Here is a 20,932-nt window from a genome sequence, read left to right as displayed (position 1 = left end):
CGTTTTAATGATGAAGTTGGAAAAAAATACTTTTTTTCTACATGCCGAAAAATGATGGTGTGTACGCGGCATAAGACTTTGGGGGGAATAAGATGTTTAGTCAGTTAGACTAGGGTTCCAGAGGACTTCCACGTGCAGCGGAGTGATGTGTACCAGCAACGTGCCCAGAAAAGAACGGAGTGGGAGGAGTTAACCATCCCTGCGTGAGACGTAGGGCGAGTTTGGCACCAAACTCGCACCAAACTTCAATACTCAAGTAAAGAAGAAGGGGAGTTTTTTTTCCCAATATGTTCTATGTTCTATGTTCAATGAGAGATATTCATGCACTTACTCATTGGAAATGCTGTCGCTAGAGGGCAGTGTTCCATAACTTTCTATTAAGAGAGACTTTGTTATTTTCGTTGGCCTCTAAACTTCCACAACAGTTTAGCACTTAGTTCTTTGAATGCTCCTAGGGGGAGAAAGGAGGTTTCGCCTTTGCTGTAGAAAGGTGCAGCTTCATTCACCCCTAGTAAATGTAAATATGGTGATATTTTGTGTGTATTTTCTGTTTCTGTTCTTCAGGTCCTGTTGATCTACTATCAAGAATGTCGGAGAATAGGGCAGACTAGATAGTTAGGAATATTATTGTCAATTGTACTGCTATGTGAATTGCAAACATTGTGATGTTTATCCTCTACCTTTCTCTTTTCCTCTACTATACTGTTTAAGCAGATTCAGGTAGGCGTCCAGGATTGATACTCCTTTTTGTTTTGACACTGAGGACAGTGTCTGTTTAAGTGGGGGGAGTGTGTAGCGCCTGGCTACTTTCAGAGCCGATGCTATTGTAAATTTAGAGGGAGTTCAGAGAGTTAGTTGGATCTGAACCTGTAATTTGGTTAAATTTAGGGCCTCTGCTCCAGCTTTGGCTGTACTGACTGTGCAAACTGTCGTTGCCTGGGGAATGAGTCCCGCCCCAGGCTGTCAGGTGGCAGCAGTGGGGTCAAGTGTAGTTGGATATTTCTCCCCAGCAGCCTATCAGGAGGGGTATTTAAAGGGCAGACGCCATTGGTTCAGGGTCTCTCGTTTGCGCCCACCATCTGGGCAGCCATCCCACCACACCCCTGCAAATGGCCCTCCTGACCGGGGTGTGCGTGTGTCACAGTGTTCCTGGTTCCGGGACCACATTGGTTTGGAGCAACTAATCTGCCTTGTGGGCCCAGTAGTCGACTGGGTCCCCAGTTTGAGAGTGGTCCTGAGCTGTCCGTCCAGTGGGAGGAAGCCGACCGATGAGGAGCCTGTCCGGGGGATACCGAGCACGAGGCTGGTGTTTCAGGAGAGGCATATCTTCTCATCAAAGGACACTTTGGTTCTGAGAGGCTGGACGTTGGTCACCTATCAGTCCCGGATTTAACTGCAGCTGTTAGAAGGAGATCAGGGTGCTGAATCCAGTCAAGAGGGATTTTGGACCAAAACCATCTCCATCTTTGGGAAGGTCTTGGCAAGGACTTTACCCGAAAGTTTCCGAGTGACACTCTGGCTGCTAGGTTGAGATTGGGGCCTATCCTGATGCACTTTACCCACTCTTGCTAGAGTGGCGACGAAAGTTGTCGTTGGAAGCAGGACTGTTTCCGTATCCAGTTACACCTGAATTTGGTATCTTCCATTCTGCTATCCCTTCACCTTCTACTAATTTCACTATTTTACCCCATTGGGTAATAAAAGCACTGAAAAGACACCGGTCGTGTGGACATTGACTTTATTGCAGCTCTCATCCAGTACCCTAGACGGCGGAGATACAGAGGTAACGTGCCACCCAAAACAAACCAGCAGCTCCTTCGGGGGTAGTGCTACATATACAGTAGTACCTGGGGGTCCCCTTAGTCTGCCTATAAATTGGCGCATCTGTACCATGTATAGAACCTACTGCAGAAAAACTGACATTTGTAAAGAAAAAAAAAATACATTTACATTTAAACAGTTTTGCGGCTGCAAGCCATTGCCGGCAATACAACAAAAAAAATTAAAAAACAAAACAAAAACCCTGTGCCTCACCCATGCATACCAAGCCCTTTGGGTCTGGTATGGATTTTAAGGGAAACCCCACACCAAAATCCATACAAGACCTTTATACGAGCACGCAGCCTGTCAGGATGAGCGAGTGCTCCCCCTCCTGAACCATACCAGGTCACATGCCTTCAACATGGGGGGGGGCTGCTTTGGGGCAGGGGGGCTCTGCTTATGGGTATCTGGAAGCCCCCTTTGACAAGGGGGGCCCCCCAGATACCGCCCCCTGTGTGAATGAGTAGAGGTTATTTTTCACCAAAAAAAGTATCAAAAAAATTAAGACAGGAGGCAGTTTTTGTCATTTCCTTTATTTAAAAAATATAAAACAATATCCCCTGATGTAGATCCATCATCAATCAAGACGTCTGCCGCACCACTGGACCCGGAAAAAAAGAAAACGCTCTGCTTGCCCTGCAGGTACACAGCTGATAATGATGAAACTACTCCCATTAGACTCACTTTCCCACATGGATACAGACAAACACACATGGATTTCATCAGAATAACAATGTACATAGATCACCCAGAGGGGAATGTTTTTGTTCTCAATTACACTTTCAGGACGCGGTGACTGGCTTTCCGGCCCTGCTCCTTAACAAACTATTGACTGTGCACTCGGCGGCAGGGCTGTCTTAGTGTGAGGGCACACCTGGGCACAGCCCAGGGGCCCCAGCTGCATGGGGGCCCCTGCACTTTCCCCAAAGCAGACGGTCATTAAACCCAAGCTGCCCACGAAATTGGGGGCCCCATGATGACACTGAGATTGATGGATACATAGGGGAGGCAGGCTGGCAGCGGTGTGTTGTGCAGAACGATACCTATTATTTCACAGCCAGCAGAGAGGGGCAGGGCCGGAGCACCAGTGATGCTCTGACCCCCCCCCCCCCCCAATGCAGCTTGAATGCTCGGGAATCTAAGGCTGTGGGGTAAGAGCTGGAGTGGGAGCTGCTGAGCACTGGGAAAGTAGCAGCACCTGCGGAAGTAGCATTGTGGATAGTGTCATGGTGAGCCCAGCTGTCCAGCACTGTTTGCACCAAAAGGTTTGGAATGCCTGGAGGGATGCTCCTTGCTCCTCCCCTCTTGCCTGCTTGATTGGTATAGGAGAGTCCAGTGCTGGAGATGGACACAGAGATAAAAGTTTACATGCACTGTATCTCCACTGGAAAGGGGGTACTACATGGATGGAATAATAGTGCTGGGGGATATAAAGGGTGTATGGGGGAAAACAATGCTCAGGGGTGGATCTGGGGTGTATAGGAGGTAGCAATGCTTGGGGTAGCTTGGGTGCTAGAGGTATCAGGGATGTGTAGACGTATCAGGGATGTAAAGAGGCCACAGTGTAGGGGTATCAGGAATGTAGTGGGGTCACAATACAAGGGGTATCTTATGGTATATGGTTACAGTGCCGGGTGATATCTGGGGTGTAGAGGGGTCAGAGTGCCGGGGAGATATCTAGGGTGTAGAGGGGGCAGAGTGCCGGGAGGATATCTGGGGTGTAGAGGGGTCAGAGTACCGGGGGGAAAACTGGGGTGTAGAGGGGTCAGAGTGCCGGGGGGATATCTGGGGCGTAGAGGGGTCAGAGTGCTGGGGGGATATCTAGGATGTAGAGGGGTCAGAGTGCTGGGGGATATCTAGGATGTAGAGGGGTCAGAGTGTCGGTGGGATATCTGGGATGTAGAGGGGTCAGAGTGCTGGGGGGATATCTAGGGTGTAGAGGGGTCAGAGTGCTGGGGGGATATCTGGGGTGTAGAGAGGCCATAGTGCGGGGGGGATATCGAGGAAGTAGAGGGGTCAGCGTGCTGGGGGGATATCTGGGGTGTAGAGGGGTCAGAATGCCAGGGGATATCTGGGGTGTAGAGGAGCCATAGTGCTGGGGGTATATCTAGGATGTAGAGGGGTCAGAGTGCTGGGGGGATATCTGGGGTGTAGAGGGGTCAGAGTTCCGGGGGGATATCTGGGGTGTAGAGGGGTCAGAGTGCCGGGGGGATATCTGGGCTGTAGAGGGGCCATAGTGCTGGGGAGGCATCAATCTAGCAGATATATTATATGCACAGGACAGCTTTGTTACTTTATGTATGTAGTATTTTCCCACTGTTTCTTTGCTGTACAGAATGATCGTTCATGTAATTATTGCGGAGCTCCACCCAAAAGGGGAAGCTCTGCTCGTCTGCCTCTTACCTACTTGATGTTTTCCTGCGCTGCCTCCATTGTAGGGGCCCCAGAGCATTACTTTGCCCAGGGGCCCATGATGCTATTAAGACATCCCTGCTCCGCGGGTGAACGTCCTGCCAAGCATATATAGAATTTGGGTGTTCAGCAAACACCTGAGCAGGCGATGTTCAGGCCAAACTTATGCTCAGCCCGAACCATCCACCCATTCCTAAAGATTAACCTTTACGTGCAATTCCAGTGAAATGTTGGGTTTACCATCAATTTCTAGACAGGGTGAATCTTTCCATTGGGGACACAGATAGCTACAAAAATGTGATATGGGTTTTAAAACTAAAGCTGGAACAAGCTTTTACAGGAGATACTAAATTTGCTGAATGTTAAAGTTAAACTTCGAGAAAGGAAAACCTTTTATCCTTTCAGTGGTTCCTCTCCCCATGTCATGGATTAACTGTTTTTTTTTCCTAGGGGATGATGAATAAGGTAATATATGTGAACAAATGTGTTACTGTGCCAATCCTGCAACCTTATTTTTTGCGATGGTGATCCCAATATAATTATACAAAAAACGTATCCATAATGCCATATACCAAATACCCGTGTGGATGAAAAATAAATATTAAATAAAGATTAAATTAATAAAATTGTTAAATTGTGTCTATAAAGAAAGTACAATGATCCAAAGCAAGTCCAATGTTATAAAGAAAATCCAATAAAAAGTCCAATATTGCTCCTTGTTGTGAAAATAAATATGTGACTACTGTTCCACCATAACGTGCCACCGTCACTAACTTCTGAAATGGGCACTCACCAGAACTATATTTAAAATACGCCTGTAGGTTATAGGTGGGTCTCTCCTCTCCTCACAGCCAATGCGCAATCCTCCTCCACCAATACACACATAAGGTTCCTGACGGTTTCTAGTTGTTCTAAGAAAAGGGATTAATCATAGCATAATATGTCCAAATTAGTTTATTATAAAATATAAAAATAAGATCTCACTCACAAGGTTCGGTGCCCCCAGACCAGCACCAAGTCCTTCCAGCAGTGCCGAGCGAAAGACGCTCACCAGTCTCGGGATCCCTTTGGCCGGTGTGCGTTCTACGCCTCCGTAGCCATGCGCCTCCAGAAGCCTCTGCATCGTCCTGATGAAGCAATGTGGATTGCGAAACGCGTAGATGTTTCTGGATAGCACGTTGGAGGGAATACGTCACCTCCTGCCGTTGACCCGCATGCCTACGGTGGCGTGGTGCACACGCTGGCCGAAGGGATCCACACACTGGTGAGCGTCTTTCGCTCGGCACTGCTGGAAGGACTTTACACTTTGGGGGTTATCCTCAAAAGAGATACTCCGACTTAACTGCTGTTCAGTCTGTGTGTAACTTTGGAAACGATCCTCAAAAGGCTTTTTCCAAAGTTACACAGAAGATCCGGCATGTGTAATTGAATTACACTGCCTAATTTTAGGATGCAGTACCGCATCCGCCGCTGGGGGCATTTCGAGTCGAAATGCCGTTGCTAGTATGCAAATTAGCACTTAAGGCGATCCACAAAGCTTTCTAGCTTCCTTTTTGCGCCGTAAGTGTTATTTTGCAAGTGTAAAATTAGGGCTCGTTCTACAAAGTGTAAAGTTAGTCACACCTTGTAAAGGCCCATTCCAGCGACGGCATTTGATATGCTTTCCCGAGGGAGAACTCCACGGCAATTTGTAAAAAACAAAACCGGCATGGGTTCCCCCCCAGGAGCATACCAGGCCCTTAGGTCTGGCATGGGTTGTAAGGAGACCCCCCCACGCCGAAAAATTGACGTAGGGGGTCCCCCTACAATCCATACCAGACCCGTATCCAAAGCACGCTACCCGGCCGGCCAGGAAGGGAGTGGGGACGAGCGAGCGCCCCCCCCACTCCTGAGCCGTGCCAGGCCGCGTGCCCTCAACATGGGGGGGTTGGGTGCTCTGGGGCAGGGGGGCGCACTGCGGGCCCCCCCACCCCAGAGCACCCTGTCCCCATGTTGATGAGGACAGGACCTCTTCCCGACAACCCTTGCCATTGGTTGTCGGGGTCTGCGGGCGGAGGCTTATCGGAATCTGGGAGTCCCCTTTAATAAGGGGGCCCCCAGATACCGGCCCCCCACCCTAAGTGAATGGATATGGGGTACATCGTACCCCTATCCATTCACCTGTAGGCAAAAAGTAAAATGTAGTAAACACACAACACAAGGCTTTTTAAAATAGTTTATTATTCTGCTCCGGAGGCCCCCCTGTCTTCGTTATTAGCACAATTACCAGGTGGGTACCTACCGGAGCATGATGGGACGGTGATGCCTATATAAATGTGATGCAAGGCGCGCTTCCATCATTACAGCGACAACAGGCGACGAGGCAACATCGGAAGAACAGAAGACCAGAAGAGAAGATGACGCCACAGAAGACCGCGCCGGCTGCCTGTTTGAAATCGAGCTAACACACAAACATAGCAGGCAGCCAGCGCTGAAGAAGAAGGCACCGGAGAGCTGAAGAAGAACCGGGGTTCGCCGAGTCAAGAGCGGAAGAGGGGAGAAGATGGAAGAAGCCCCCCGGAGTCCGGAGAAGACCCCCGGAGAGCGGAGAAGACCCCCGGAGAGCGGAGAAGACCCCCGGAGAGCGGAAGAAGAAGCCCCCCCTGGTAATTGAGCTAATAACGAAGACAGGGGGGGCCTCCGGAGCAGAATAATAAACTATTTTAAAAAGCCTTGTGTTGTGTGTTTACTACATTTTACTTTTTGCCTACAGGTGAATGGATAGGGGTACGATGTACCCCATATCCATTCACTTAGGGTGGGGGGCCGGTATCTGGGGGCCCCCTTATTAAAGGGGACTCCCAGATTCCGATAAGCCTCCGCCCGCAGACCCCGACAACCAATGGCAAGGGTTGTCGGGAAGAGGTCCTGTCCTCATCAACATGGGGACAGGGTGCTCTGGGGTGGGGGGGCCCGCAGTGCGCCCCCCTGCCCCAGAGCACCCAACCCCCCCATGTTGAGGGCACGCGGCCTGGCACGGCTCAGGAGGGGGGGGGCGCTCGCTCGTCCCCACTCCCTTCCTGGCCGGCCGGGTAGCGTGCTTTGGATACGGGTCTGGTATGGATTGTAGGGGGACCCCCTACGTCAATTTTTCGGCGTGGGGGGGTCTCCTTACAACCCATGCCAGACCTAAGGGCCTGGTATGCTCCTGGGGGGGGAACCCATGCCGTTTTTTTCTTTGAAAATGGGCATGGAGTTCTCCCTCAGGAATGCATGCCGCTGTCATTTTTTTTATCCCCGACGCAACTTTAAGCCGTCGCGATCCTCAAAACTCGGCGTAACGTAACTTCGCGCATGCGCAGTACGGCCGGCGCGCATGCGCAGTACGGCCGGCGCGGGAGCGCGCCTCATTTAAATGGGACTCGCCCCATTTGAATAGGAACGCCTTGCGCCGGCGGAATTTTAGTTACACAGCCTGAAATTTCTAGATAAGTGCTTTGTGGATCAGGCACTTAGGTAGAAACTTTAAGGCAGTGTAACTTAAATTGGATTTTTTAAGTTACGTCAGGTTTTTGTGGATCTGGCCCTTTATTCTTTTGAGGTGTACACAGTACTGCAGCAGATCTTTAGTATACAACCAATATAAATATTATTTTTGCTCCGGTGACACATCACATATTTATTCAATAAGGTAATATACCTACCTTATTCTTCACTCCCCCAGCACTCTGTTCCACTTTTCTATGCTTCAGAATGTGGCCGGGCCCTAGGCCTCCTCCAATATAATGTAGGTCTGCTGAACCTGCATTGTATGGGATGATGTCAGAGAGTTACATGCAGAAAGGGGGATCCAGGGACCCGTTGCATTAAAAGGAGCAATCCTGCATCAATCATGAATAAGATAACCACATCACCTTATTCATCACCCTCTAGGAAAAAAAAGCCATTAACCCTTGCAGTGGGGAGCGGGACTCGTTGTAAGGGTACAATTTTTCTGACATCACATACAATTTAGGACCGGCAGTCCTGCATTGTGAGTCAGCATGCTGAGAGCCTGTCCACAACCCAAAGTGCTGGAGGAACAAGTTGAGCATCGACTCCAAGAGGGATGAGGTACAAGAGAAGTAAATACTGCTTTTAAAGCTACCCTAGGCACAAAATTTGCATTTAACCCTAACGTTGCAGCGGGAGCGCCACAGCAAGAGTAGTTTTAATTTTTTTGCATAAAATATTTTCAGTGTTAAATTGTATTATAGCTAAATTGAATGTAAAGTAGTAATCTCTATATTGTTTGTTTTAGGTTTCTGCAATATTGTCCACTTATGCTGGCTCTGGCACTACAGTTATTATTGGAGTATCAGCTGAAGAAATCTCATTTAACCCAATGATACTTCTAATGGGACGCACTTTAAAAGGCGCTATATTTGGAGGTGATGGAAATTTAATTCAATTAATATTTATTTTATGTGATCTAAAGGACTTTTGACAGTCTGTAATTCCAATTTACTGTGAATCATTCAGCAGTAAGAGAACTATGTTTAGAAAATATTTATAAAAGAAAAGTTAAAAAGGACTAAGATTAAAAAATGCGTAAAGCCTCTTACACACGACCGAGTTTCTCAGCGAAAACCAGCAAGAAACTTGCTGGCTTTTTTTTTTTGCAGACAAAACCGGTCGTGTGTACACTTTTCGATGAGGAAACTGTCGAGGATCTCGTTGAGCCAAAAAGAGAGCATGTCTTCTTTTCCTCGACGGTAATGGGGAAATTTGGCTCGCCGAGATCCTCGACAGCCTAACAAGGAACTCGACGAGCAAAACGATGTGTTTCGCCCGTCGAGTTTCTCGGTCGTGTGTACGAGGCTTCAGGGTAAGTCTTTTTTTTTTTTTCATTTTTAAGATAGAATGTGGATGGGTTGGAACCTGTGCCAGAGTTTTATTGCTGCTTCTGGGTAAATTAACCCCATGACAATAACAGCTGTCTAACGGGCATTGTCCTTACTTTGGGTGATTTTCTTTCTGTTGCATCTCCAGGGCTAAAAGTGAAGGCAAATCTGTTCAACAGTACAGACATTAAGGGCCAGATTCACATACATTTGCGGCCGTGTAACGTTTCCAGTTTTAGTGCCCGATCCACAAAGCACTTACCTGGAAACTTGCGGCGGTGTATCGTAAATATGCCTGGCGCAAGGCGGGCCAATTCAAATGGGCGTGTGCCATTTAAATTAGTTGATTTTTAAATTTCGACGCGGGAACGACGGCCATACTTTATACAGCAATACGATTGCTGTGTAAAGTTAAGGCACCAAAAACGACGACTAACTTTGCGACGGGAAACTAGACTAGCGGCGACTTAGCAAACGCGAAAATCCGTAGTGGATCGCCGTAACTCCTAATTTGCATACCCGACGCTGATTTACGACGCGAACTCCCCCCAGCGGCGGCCGCGGTACTGCATCCTAAGATCCGACAGTGTAAAACAATTACACCTGTCGGATCTTAGGGATATCTATGCGTAACTGATTCTATGAATCAGTCGCATAGATAGAAACAGAGATACGACGGCGTATCAGGAGATACGCCGTCGTATCTCTTTTGTGAATCTGGCCCTAAAAGCCTGACAGGGGTTCTAACGATCTTCTACTAACCAAAAGTTTTGCCTATAAATATACTTTACAACTCACTTCTGGATTTTGAAACCCAGGGTTAACAATAGAGGTAATAGAGACAGGTACTATTGAAAAGTACTGAATAGATACAATAAATACTGTATGTACACAAGATATCTGGAAATGTACATAAAAATGCTTTTTAACCAAAAAATAAGTCTGCCCTCCCTTTAAATCATATGCAAATGTGAAACAAACAATGGCAAAAGATATATTAAAATACTGTGCTAATAGCTGTGCAATAAATGAAAAAAAAAAGTGCAATCAATAATATCCTAAAAAAACAAATATATACTGGCCCAGATTCAAGTAGAATCGCGCAATATTTGCGTGGGCAAAGAGCAAATTTTTTTCTCTGCGCCCACGCAAATATTGCGCTTTGCCCGCGATTCACGGAGCAGTTGCTCCGTAAATTGCGCGGGCAATATGCTAAGCAGCCGGGCGCAAGGCTGCCTAATGTAAATGATCCCGCCGGGGGCGGGAATCATTTAAATTAGGCGCGCTCCCGCGCCGAGCGAACAGCGCATGCTCCGTCGGGAAACTTTCCCGACGTGCATTGCGGCAAATGACGTCGCAAGGACGTCATTTGCTTGTAAGTGAACGTGAATGGCGTCCAGCGCCATTCACGGTTCACTTACGTAAACGACGTGAAATTTGAACGTCGCGAGCGGGAGGCGCAGCTATACTTTAGCATTGGCTGCGCCTGCTATTAGCAGGAGCAACCTTATGCTAAAGGCGCCGTACGGAAACTCCGTACCTTGCGTACGCAGGGCCCGCGCAACTTTTGTGAATCGGTGGTAGTATGCAATTTGCATACTACACGCCGATCACAAAGGCCGCGCCCCCTAGCGGCCAACGCAAGAATGCAGCCTGGGATGTGAAGGCATAAGGAGGCTTATGTTTGTCACATCCTAGGCTGCATTCGGTGTAACGAGGTTCCTGAATCAGGAGCACTCGTTACACCGGAGCAAGTAAGCACTTGTATGATTCAAACAGTGCAGAAGTGAAATGAACTTAACGGATACAGTGAAATGAATCCAAATAATAAAATATCCAAATCAAATAGAAGTCCAAATAAATGAAGAAATCAGGCGACCAACTTCCAAAATAAGAGGGATTAAATGACTCGGTGCCACAGGAGGAAAGGTGCTGAAAGATCACTCCACCCAAGGGATTAATAGGCTTCTTGTATTCAGATCCTGCAAAGAGATCTGAATGCCCCTCAACACCAATACCTCCAGCCTACTGCTCCTCCACCACCTAAGTGGGATGCGCTTCACAAAAGCAATTAAGACAAAGAAAGTGATGCCGTAGTGCAGTATCTTCAAAACCGCTAATTTTTAATAAAAGTATAAGCTGTCCCGTACGTTACAGCGGAGTCCGAGAGGATGAGGGTGGCCTCTTGCACAGTTCCGGCCCTAGCACCCCTGGTGATGGATACAGGAAGTGCAGGTGCAGCGAAAGGGTGTAGGTGCCTGCAGGTCAAAGGCTGGAACTTGAAGATACAGGAATTCCTGTAAGGACTGAACACCAGGTTGTTCAGCTGGGACCAGATCAGGATCAACAGAAGAGTCAGGAACTGGTAGGAGTCGGCAACAGGCTGGCAGTGAGGTACACAATCAGGAGACAGAGATGTGGTCAAAATCCAAGCCAGAGTCAGCTCGGTACAGAATTTGTGGAAGCGCACGCATGCGCACTAGCATACACATGTTCGCATGATACTCCATTCCGCATGCCCATTCTGAACCCCGTTTGTCGCTCTCTAAGATTCCACACATGCGCATTGGCGTTAGCAGAACGGAGATTAGCAGCTGCTGCATGAGGATGGGCACTTTCTGTGTCATTGATGTTAGCGGAATGGAGGTTAGCAGCTGCGTGAGGATGAGCACTTGCTGTGTGAGTTCTCTGTCATAAGCACTTACAAGAAGCTGTACAATATCGGCATAACAATAGGAACACGCCGCCAGGTCCCCGGCTGGCATGCGTGATGAAGTCACATGCCGAACCCCATCCAGCACATTTCCCCATAACCAGTATCTTCAGTGGATATAGGGGATATGCCTTTTTCCCTGTAACTGTTATGTGTTAACCATTACTGGAAGGGCATATATACAACCTTATTGATTGTTTGATTGTTCCTGAGTATATGATGTGAGAATATCGAAAGTCATCATTATCACATTTTTTTTTCTTCTCTAGGTTTTAAGAGCAAGGATTGTGTTCCTCAACTTGTATCAGATTTAATATCAGAAAAGTTCAACCTGGATGCTTTGATAACTCACAGATTGCCTTTTACTGAAGTAAACAAAGGATTTGAGCTTTTGCATAAAGGGGAAAGGTAATTTACCAATTTCAAATAATCTGTTGAAAGAATTTGATAACGTGTAAGTGCACACTTAGGTCTTTTGTGCTTTACTTATAACACACATTAGCTGGAAAACCTGTATAGAGTGCATGCACTGCACTGTATTGTGTGTATGTGTGTGTTTACATACTGCATAGAACCCTTGCACCTTGCACAGCATACACTTGGGGGTTGATTTACTAAAGGCAAATAGACTGTTCACTTTGCAAAGTGCAGTTGCCCCAGAGCTTAGTAAATGAGGAGAAGCTCTGCTAACTTCAATCATCCAATCATGTGCAGGAAAAAATGCTGTTTTTTTATTTTCTTTGCATGTGATTGGGTATTTTCATTTACTAAGCTCTGGAGAAACTGCACTTGTAGAATGCAAATGCACTTTACAAAGTCAATTTGCCTTTTGTAAATCAACCCCTATGTTCCTATGCTCTCTCGTGGTCACTCAATTACTGTGGTTCAGAGAGATTTTGTTTTCGTTTTTTTCATTCAGGCAAATATGAAATATGGAATAATGCTCTATTCAGTCAGTAGGTGGCTTTTTAAGCCCCTAAACACAGACTTATTCCTGTAAATTTACCTGGCCCAGTTAGGCTTAATTGTGCTACTTGTAAGCACTTGCATTTGTCTAGTCTGCCACTAAGTGGCTTTGTCACAAAATTGTGTGATAATAGGAAATTATGTAATTGGTGTTAGACCCCCTTTTAGACAAAGCCTTCCTGTAGTGGCGCAATGGATTAATTTCATGTTCATACAAATATCAGGAGGGGAGAAGTCTAGAGAGACAAGGCATGAGAGACAAACACCCCACAACCATGTGGATGTAATCAGCTATTGCCAAAGGCACTTCATGGGGCAGAATCCCTGTTGAGGTAGTTCAACATTAGTGCCTTGTACACACAATCAGAATTTCCGATGGAAAAACTCAGACGTGTGTGTGTTCCATCGGAGTTTTTACATCGGAAATTCCGACGGACTTAGAAAGAGAACATGTTCTCTTTTTTTCCGATGAAAAAATAATTCTATCGGAAATTCTGTTTGTCTGTATGGAACTCCGACAGGGAAAAAAATATAAGTAAAAGGGAGGAGATGATGGACAGCCGCACTCCAATAAAGTGTAAAAAACATGCATGCTCAGAATCAAGTCGACGCATGCTCGGAAGCATTGAACCTAATTTCTCTCGACTCGTCGTATTGTTGTACGTCACCGCGTTTTGGACGGTCAGAATTTGGTGTGACAATGTGTATGCAGGACAGCTTGAATGGAAAAAAAATCAGTTGGAGTTTATCCCAACGAAATTTTGATTGTGTATACGGGGCATTAGAAGGACCAACTGTACTCGCCCTGACTTGAGTTACAGTCTAAGCCCCCCTTTGCACAATTTTGGACTGCAAAATCGCATGACAAGTCATTCTCCATGATTTTGAATGACTACCATTCATATTGGCACCACTTTAAGTCATGCCGACTTCAAAGTAGTTTGTGCACTACTTTTTTTCTGAAGCCGGATCAAAGTCAGATTCCGTATTAACCACCGGCCCATATTGCTGGTCAAAGACCAGAGCACTTTTTGCGATTCGGCACTGCGTCGCTTTAACTGACAATTGCGCGGTCGCGCGACGTGGCTCCCAAACAAAATTGGCGTCCTTTTTTTCCCACAAATAGAGCTTTCTTTTGGTGGTATTTGATCACCTCTGCGGTTTTTAGTTTTTGCGCTATAAACAAAAATAGAGCGAGCGACGATTTTGAAAAAAATAATATTTTTTACTTTTTGCTGTAATAAATATCCCCCCAAAAAATATATACATTTTTTTTTTTTCCTCAGTTTAGGCCGATATGTATTCTTCTACATATTTTTCGTAAAAAAAAAATACCCTGCCACTGTAATTCAGGCTCCCGGTGCCCGAAAAGGGGCCAGGCACCTGAATAGGGGGTGGCAGCGGCAACCATAGATAGATTCATGCAATGCATGAATCTATCTATGGTAATAGAGAGGTGGCAGGAGAGAGGAATCGGCCCCCATGTGCCCCACTGCATTGGAGACTTCTGCATGGCTCACAAAGCGTGCAACTGAGTGCCCTGCGATCGATGTGTGGCCTGGACACAGTGAATCACATTACCGCTGGTCTTGTACCATGTGACTGCTGTCCAATCACAGCAATCACACAGCAATCACAAAGTAAATAATGCAAACTAAAAGCAAGCATTGGTTCTCTCTGCTCTCTTTGTGAGAGCAGAGAGAACTATTGCTGCAGTCGGTAAGTGTACAGTAGCCTTTCAAACTGAATGTACACTCACAGACTGCAGTGCCAGGCTGCCCCAGTGTCCCTGATCACTGCCCCAGTGTAATAACAAATGCATCCAGCACCTGTCACCTGTCCCAGTGTCACCAGTGATCACAATAAAATGCCATACACCATACCAATTTCATGATCACTGCCATACACCAGCACCCTGCTCACTGTCATACCAGCATCTTGATCACTGCTATACCCTGTGCCAGCATCCTGATCACCGTTATGCCCCGTACCAACATTCTGATCACCGCCATGCCCCATATCTATACCCCACACCAGTGCCATGATCAATGCCATATCAGCATCCTGATCACTGCCATACCCCATACCAGCATCCTGATCATCACTATAACCCATACCAGCCTGATCAATTGTGTGTGTATGTGTATATATATGTATATATATGTATATATATATATATATATATATATATATATATATATATATATATATATATATATATACATACACAGACGCACGTGTGTTTGACCTTTGGTTTGAGGTGCACACCCCAATGCAATAGGCTGCGCGCGCTTATGTATGTGTGTGTCAGGTGTCCAATACTTGTTATGCCTTTGCTTGTTCCAGGTTGGTTACTAACCAAGCACTGAAGGATAGGTGACAGTCGTGGTACTTGCATCATCAAAAACAGTTCAACAATGAAGTTTCTCACAGTTTTGCAGAGATGGCTTCCTTTTTAAACACTTGTCACCTTAGAGCTAAATTGAAAAACATAACAGTTAAATTGTTAGAACTTGCAGGATGCAGACTTTTCTGAATATTAATCCATTGGCACCACTAACTTAATCCCAGACATACTGTTTAATAGCAGTTGCTGAACCTGGGAATTCTTTAGACACATCTCTGTATAAAGAGTCGCTCTTCACTCATAAGAGCTTAATAGCTTATCAAACGCCCATTAATTACATTAGTCATCTTGTGCCAATAGAAAGCCAAGCTGCTTGTTACTTTCAGCCAGAAATTAATCATAGGAAAAATATTCCAGCTGAAACATGATCGTGGCTATGTCTACCTTAAATAACTTCTGAACTCTTTAGAACACAGCATGTGAAAACAGGTTTGATGTGTATGGGGACTGACAATTGCAGCACAGATCAGAAAAAAACAATACATTAGTTTGTGTTTAAAGTGTTTGTATAATCTAACAATGAACTTCTTTTATTGGTTACAAGTGTTTTGCTAAAAAGGCACAAAAATAACTGTTGATCCTGATAGAAACAGTTATTGTACACTCTGCTGATCTGAAATCTCAAGTAGTATTACCAGCCCTACCCAACTCTCATCTGTAAGCTAGTTCACATAGGAGTGAGCAGCCTAGAGTAACAATAGTGCTCTTAAAGTGGTTGTAAATTCAGAAGTTTTTTTTCTATCTTAATGCATTCTAAGCATTAAGATAAAAAGCCTTCTGTGTTCAGCAACCCCTCAGCCCCTTCTAATACTTACCTGAGCCCCATCTACATCAAGCGATGTTGTAGGATTTTCTTGGCTGCACAGGCTCCTGCTGCTGTCAATCAAAGTCAGTCAGCCAGTGAGGAGAGAAAGGGGGCAGGTGTGAGCTGCAGCTCCGTGTCTGAATAGACACATGGAGCAGCGACTTGGCTTCGGTGCCCCCATAACAAGCTACTTACTGTGGGGGGTACTCGTCAGGAGGGAGGGGCCAGGGGCACAGAAGAGAGACCCGAGAAGAGGAGGATTCAGGCTGCTCTGTGCAAATCTACTACAACAGAGCAGGTAAGTATAATATGTTTGTTATTTTTTAACAAAAATAAATAAATTAGACTTTACAATCACTTTAAGGTAATACAGTACAGTTATGCCGCGTACACACGATCGGTCAAACCGATGAGAACGGTCTGATGGACCGTTTTCATCGGACCAAACCGATCTTGTGTGGGCCCCATCGGTTATTTATCCATAGGTTAAAAAAAAGCAATCTTGTTTTAAATTTTACCAATTGATTCCTAACCAATGGGAAAAAACGATCCTTATGTAGGCACAACCATCGGTTAAAAATCCACGCATGCTCAGAATCAAGTCGACGCATGCTTGGAAGCATTGAACTTCGTTTTTTTTCAGCACGTCGTTGTGTTTTACGTCACTGCGTTCTGACACAATCGTTTTTTTAACCGATGGTGTGTAGGCACGACTGACCATCAGTGAGCTTCATCGGTCAACCGATGAAAACGGTCCATCAGACCGTTTTCATCGGATGGACCGATCGTGTGTACAGGGCTTTTGATGAATATTGGATAGGAAAAGTGTTATTACCAGGGTCATCAGGTGAGAATAAAAAAAAATGGAAAAGAAAAAAAATTCAGTCACAACATCTAAGGTCTGGTATACAGCAATATATGGCATTTTTGTTTTTTAGTGCATGCTAATGTTGTCTTTGAACTACAGGCCAAGCGCATAATTTTTTGTTTGTAATTAATGAAATTGCTGAAATCCTGGTATGTAAATATGAAATGTGTATAGAGAAAGAGCTAAACAGTCTATTAAATGGGCCATTGACCATAGAAGACTGTGTAGCTATATGCACACATAGGTGTTTATTTAGTAAAGGCAAACAGACTGCAGTTGCTCCAGTGCTTAGTAAATGAGCACTTCTGACTTCCATCAGGAAAAATGCTGCTTTTTTATTTTCCTTGCATGTGATTGGGTATTCTTTGCAAAGTGAAGCTTTACATCATTTACTAAGCTACACCTACATAGTGTAACTGCACTTTGCAAAGAGCACATTGTATTTTCTTTAAAAAACTCAACCCCATGTTCTGCATGTTATCAGAATAAAAAAAAAGTGCAGCACACGGGGGAACATAAATGTTTTTTGTATTGTATGGTCAATGTCTTTTTCACCATGGCACTCCTAGCTGTTAACAAAATCTGGAAAATATTTGGAGATTTAGGAAACTGGCATATTAGCTCTCTTCACAGTTGATTGTCTGCACAATGAGGTACTTCTGTTCTTCCAAAATCTTATTATCTTGAGATTATTATCTTATTCATGAGACGCTTAACAGACAGATAAGCAGCGGATGTATAGAAAGTCTGGAGCTTAGTATTATATAAGATGGGAAAGAGTGAAAATGAATAAAACAATATCATTACATAATGCACACTATCACAACACTGAATTATATCATATTGCAATATAAACTCACTATGGGAAAAAATGGTTAAAGCTGAATTGCAGGTATGAATGCTTTTGCATAATTACATTGCTCCAGCTTGGACCGATGTAAGTGCCATACCTGGCCAAACCCAATGGAAGCAGTAAATCAATGTAGCATGTACCGCTACTAAAGTAATCACTGATAGCTTCCGGGTCAGGCTGGGCAACTGCCCTGCTGCTTAGGGAACACAGGGAGTTGTTCGCTCAGTCAGAGAACACTTTGCATTACCCCACTGAATGTAAAGCGTTTTCTGTTTGGACAAGGAGGAGAGGTGGAGCAGTGATGTCATGATCTCCACCTTGTCCAATCAGAGAGTGCTTGGCATTCATTGAGAAAATGCAAAGTGTTTTCTGGATGGTGCACATGCTAAATAAGCTCCTGTGTTCACTAAGCAGCAGGGAAGCCGCTCGTCACGGGTGCCAGAAGCTAGCAGCAATCACTGTAGTAGCATTGCCTACCACAGCGATTTCCTCGTTTCCAGAGGGATCATCCAGGTTGATAATTAATAAATGTTATACAAGTTTAAAATTAATTAATTTACATTACTGTTATATTCCTTTAGAATATAGATGACAATATTAAAGCGGGGGTTCACCCTTACATAACACTTTTTACCCTTAGCTTCATGCTCATTTTGTCTAGGGGACTCGGCTAGTTGTTTTAAAATATGAGCTGTACTTACTGTTTACGAGATGCATCTTCTCCGCCGCTTCCGGGTATGGGCTGCGGGACTGGGCGTTCCTATTTTGATTGACAGTCTTCCGAGAGGCTTCCGACGGTCGCATCCATCGTGTCACAATTTTCCGAAAGAAGCCGAACGTCGATGCGCAGGCGCAGTATAGAGCCGCACCGACGTTCGGCTTCTTTCGGCTACTAGTGACGCGATGGATGCGACCGTCGGAAGCCTCTCGGAAGACTGTCAATCAAGAAGGAACGCCCGCTCCCGAAGACCATACCCGGAAGCGACAGAGAAGATGCATCTCGAAAACGGTAAGTACAGCTCATATTTTAAAACAACCGATTCCCCTAGACAAAATGAGCATCCATCTAAGTGGATTGTTTGAAAAAATTGTTTTATGGGTGAACTCCCGCTTTAAAGAACAATTCAAAGTTGTTACTCCTAAATGTCTAAAATATTTGAGTTGCTTATTGTGTGTAGGAGTCTCACTCTTCTTATTTATTTTTTTTCTCTTGCAGCATACGCACAGTCCTCCAGTTCTGATTTTAAAAACCCCCTTTTTATGATCCTGTTTTGAAGGCTAAATGAGGAATATATTGATTTTTGGATTTTGTTTATTTTCCTTCACTTCACAAGAAAGATACTATCAACATATTAAACATAAGCAAAGGCTTGAATCTCATGAAGTCAAGGAAATTATAGTTTATAATTTTTTTGCCTGCAATTATGTTGATTAAATGTGTATGATCAAGTTTGATTAAAGGCATTGCAAACATTCTTATCTGCACCTTGTGTTTTTTTTACCTGAATAAGATGTAGTTTTGTGGTGCTATTTGTTGCTCTGTATGCCCAGCCTATAGTAGAGTAAATCTTCACAGCAGTTTCTGTGTGTAGAAGGTATTCGGCATAGTACTGCACAGGTTAATGCATGACCTCTGTCTGTAGTGAGATCTGACACTTCCAGTGAAGAAACTATCCCACAATCCCCAGATCTCTGTCTAGTGCTGGTGCAGGTGTGAGCTACACAGTAATTAGATCAGACACAGACTGGCAGATTACTGATTCATCACATTAGCATGTCCACATTTATGATGCAACACAGAGTGGATGGCAGGCATGCGCTGGATGCTGTGGGACCCAGAATAGAAAGTTACACTTTGTTTTGTGAGATAGGGACAAGCTAGATAAATGAGACATAGGGGAATCAATAAGCCATGATACGACAAACTGCATCCACAAAATGTGAGCTAATCATTACAAGGTAAGGAAAACAGACAACCCAAGGAATATAACTACACTAATACCTAGTAACAACAACAAAAACATTTAAAAGTGTACAATGCCTTTTAAGGCCACTTTCACACGGGGGAGGGGGTTACATTTTTGCGGACTCCACTTGCTCAGCGGGGATTGCTCCACTGATCCCTGCTGAGCAGGCGGATGACAGGTCAGTCTCCGATCACTGAGCAGAGACCTCCTCTATTTGGAGATTGGAAGAAAATGAACAGCCTGTTCGTTTCCATCCGATCTGACCTGCTGGACGGATGGCGAACGTATCGCCATCCATCTGTTTTCAGGGGATTTTGTAGAATCGGATGCAAGATGGATGTCAGCCGACATCCGCCTCCCCATAGAGGATAATGATTGGCCCAATCGGGTCCCTCTGAAAAACAGACAGGTGGAACCGATTGGTCCGACTATGTCAAAGGGGCCTAAATGTGTGTGTTATCCATATCAAGTTTAAAAAAAATGCAAATCCTTACTCTATACATCTTAGCTTTAAATTTGTATGGCATGGGACCACTCTAAATGACTTTTCCACAAGCTTTCCACAGAGACTGAGCCTGCACCTAGAGAGTTTGAACTTGTTAGCAAATCCATAGACACAGATGCTAGGAAAAGTAAAATAGAATTACATTTTCATACATACCGTATTTGCCGGCGTATAAGACGACTCGCCGTATAAGACTACCCCCTTCCTACTAGTCATGCCTCGCCTCACGGTGCCACCATTACATGCCAGACTGTGTCACTACATGCCAGACTGTGCCCCATTACATGCCAGACTATGCCCCATTACATGCCAGACTGTGCCCCATTACATGACAGACTGTGCCCCATTACATGCCAGACTGTGCCCTTACCTTATCCCAAGACATGCAGAATAGCGGCCGTACATTTTTTCAAAAGTCGCACCTCCTACGTCTTCTGTTCCGTGATAGGCGGAAACACTCAGCTTCCCAGGAGGCACTGTGTTCAGTGTTCGCCTATCACGGAGGCCCTCTCGTCCGAGGACGAGAGGGCCTCCATGATAGGCGGACACTAAACACAGGACGAGAGGGCCTCCATGATAGGCGGACACTGAACACAGTGCCTCCTGGGAAGCTGAGTGTTTCCGCCTATCACGGAACAGAAGACGTAGGAGGCGCGGCTTTTGAAAAATCTTATGGCCGCGATTCTGCATGTCTTGGGATAAGGTAAGGATGTTAGGTTACCGGTGTATAAGACGACCCCCGATTTTTAAGAA

At 45.3% G+C, this 20,932-nt stretch overlaps 1 protein-coding gene across 1 annotated transcript in view; it reads left to right on the top strand.

Moving 5' to 3' along the window:
• The window catches only part of LOC120917170 (alcohol dehydrogenase 1-like), a 67,047-nt gene extending 47,864 nt beyond the window's left edge, over window positions 1-19,183 (top strand). The window contains exons 7-9 of the mRNA XM_040328272.1: window positions 8,513-8,642; window positions 12,078-12,216; window positions 18,924-19,183. Coding sequence (XP_040184206.1) covers window positions 8,513-8,642; window positions 12,078-12,216; window positions 18,924-18,948 — 294 coding nt within the window. The 3' untranslated portion in view covers window positions 18,949-19,183. The remainder of the gene's footprint in view (window positions 1-8,512; window positions 8,643-12,077; window positions 12,217-18,923) is intronic.
• Window positions 19,184-20,932: the final 1,749 nt, after the last annotated feature.

Source organism: Rana temporaria, chromosome 1 (assembly GCF_905171775.1).
Source record: "Rana temporaria chromosome 1, aRanTem1.1, whole genome shotgun sequence".
NCBI classification, from domain to species: Eukaryota; Metazoa; Chordata; class Amphibia; order Anura; family Ranidae; genus Rana; species Rana temporaria.
Note: the sequence above shows the minus strand (reverse complement) of the source record. Positions and strands in the feature narration are given on the sequence as shown.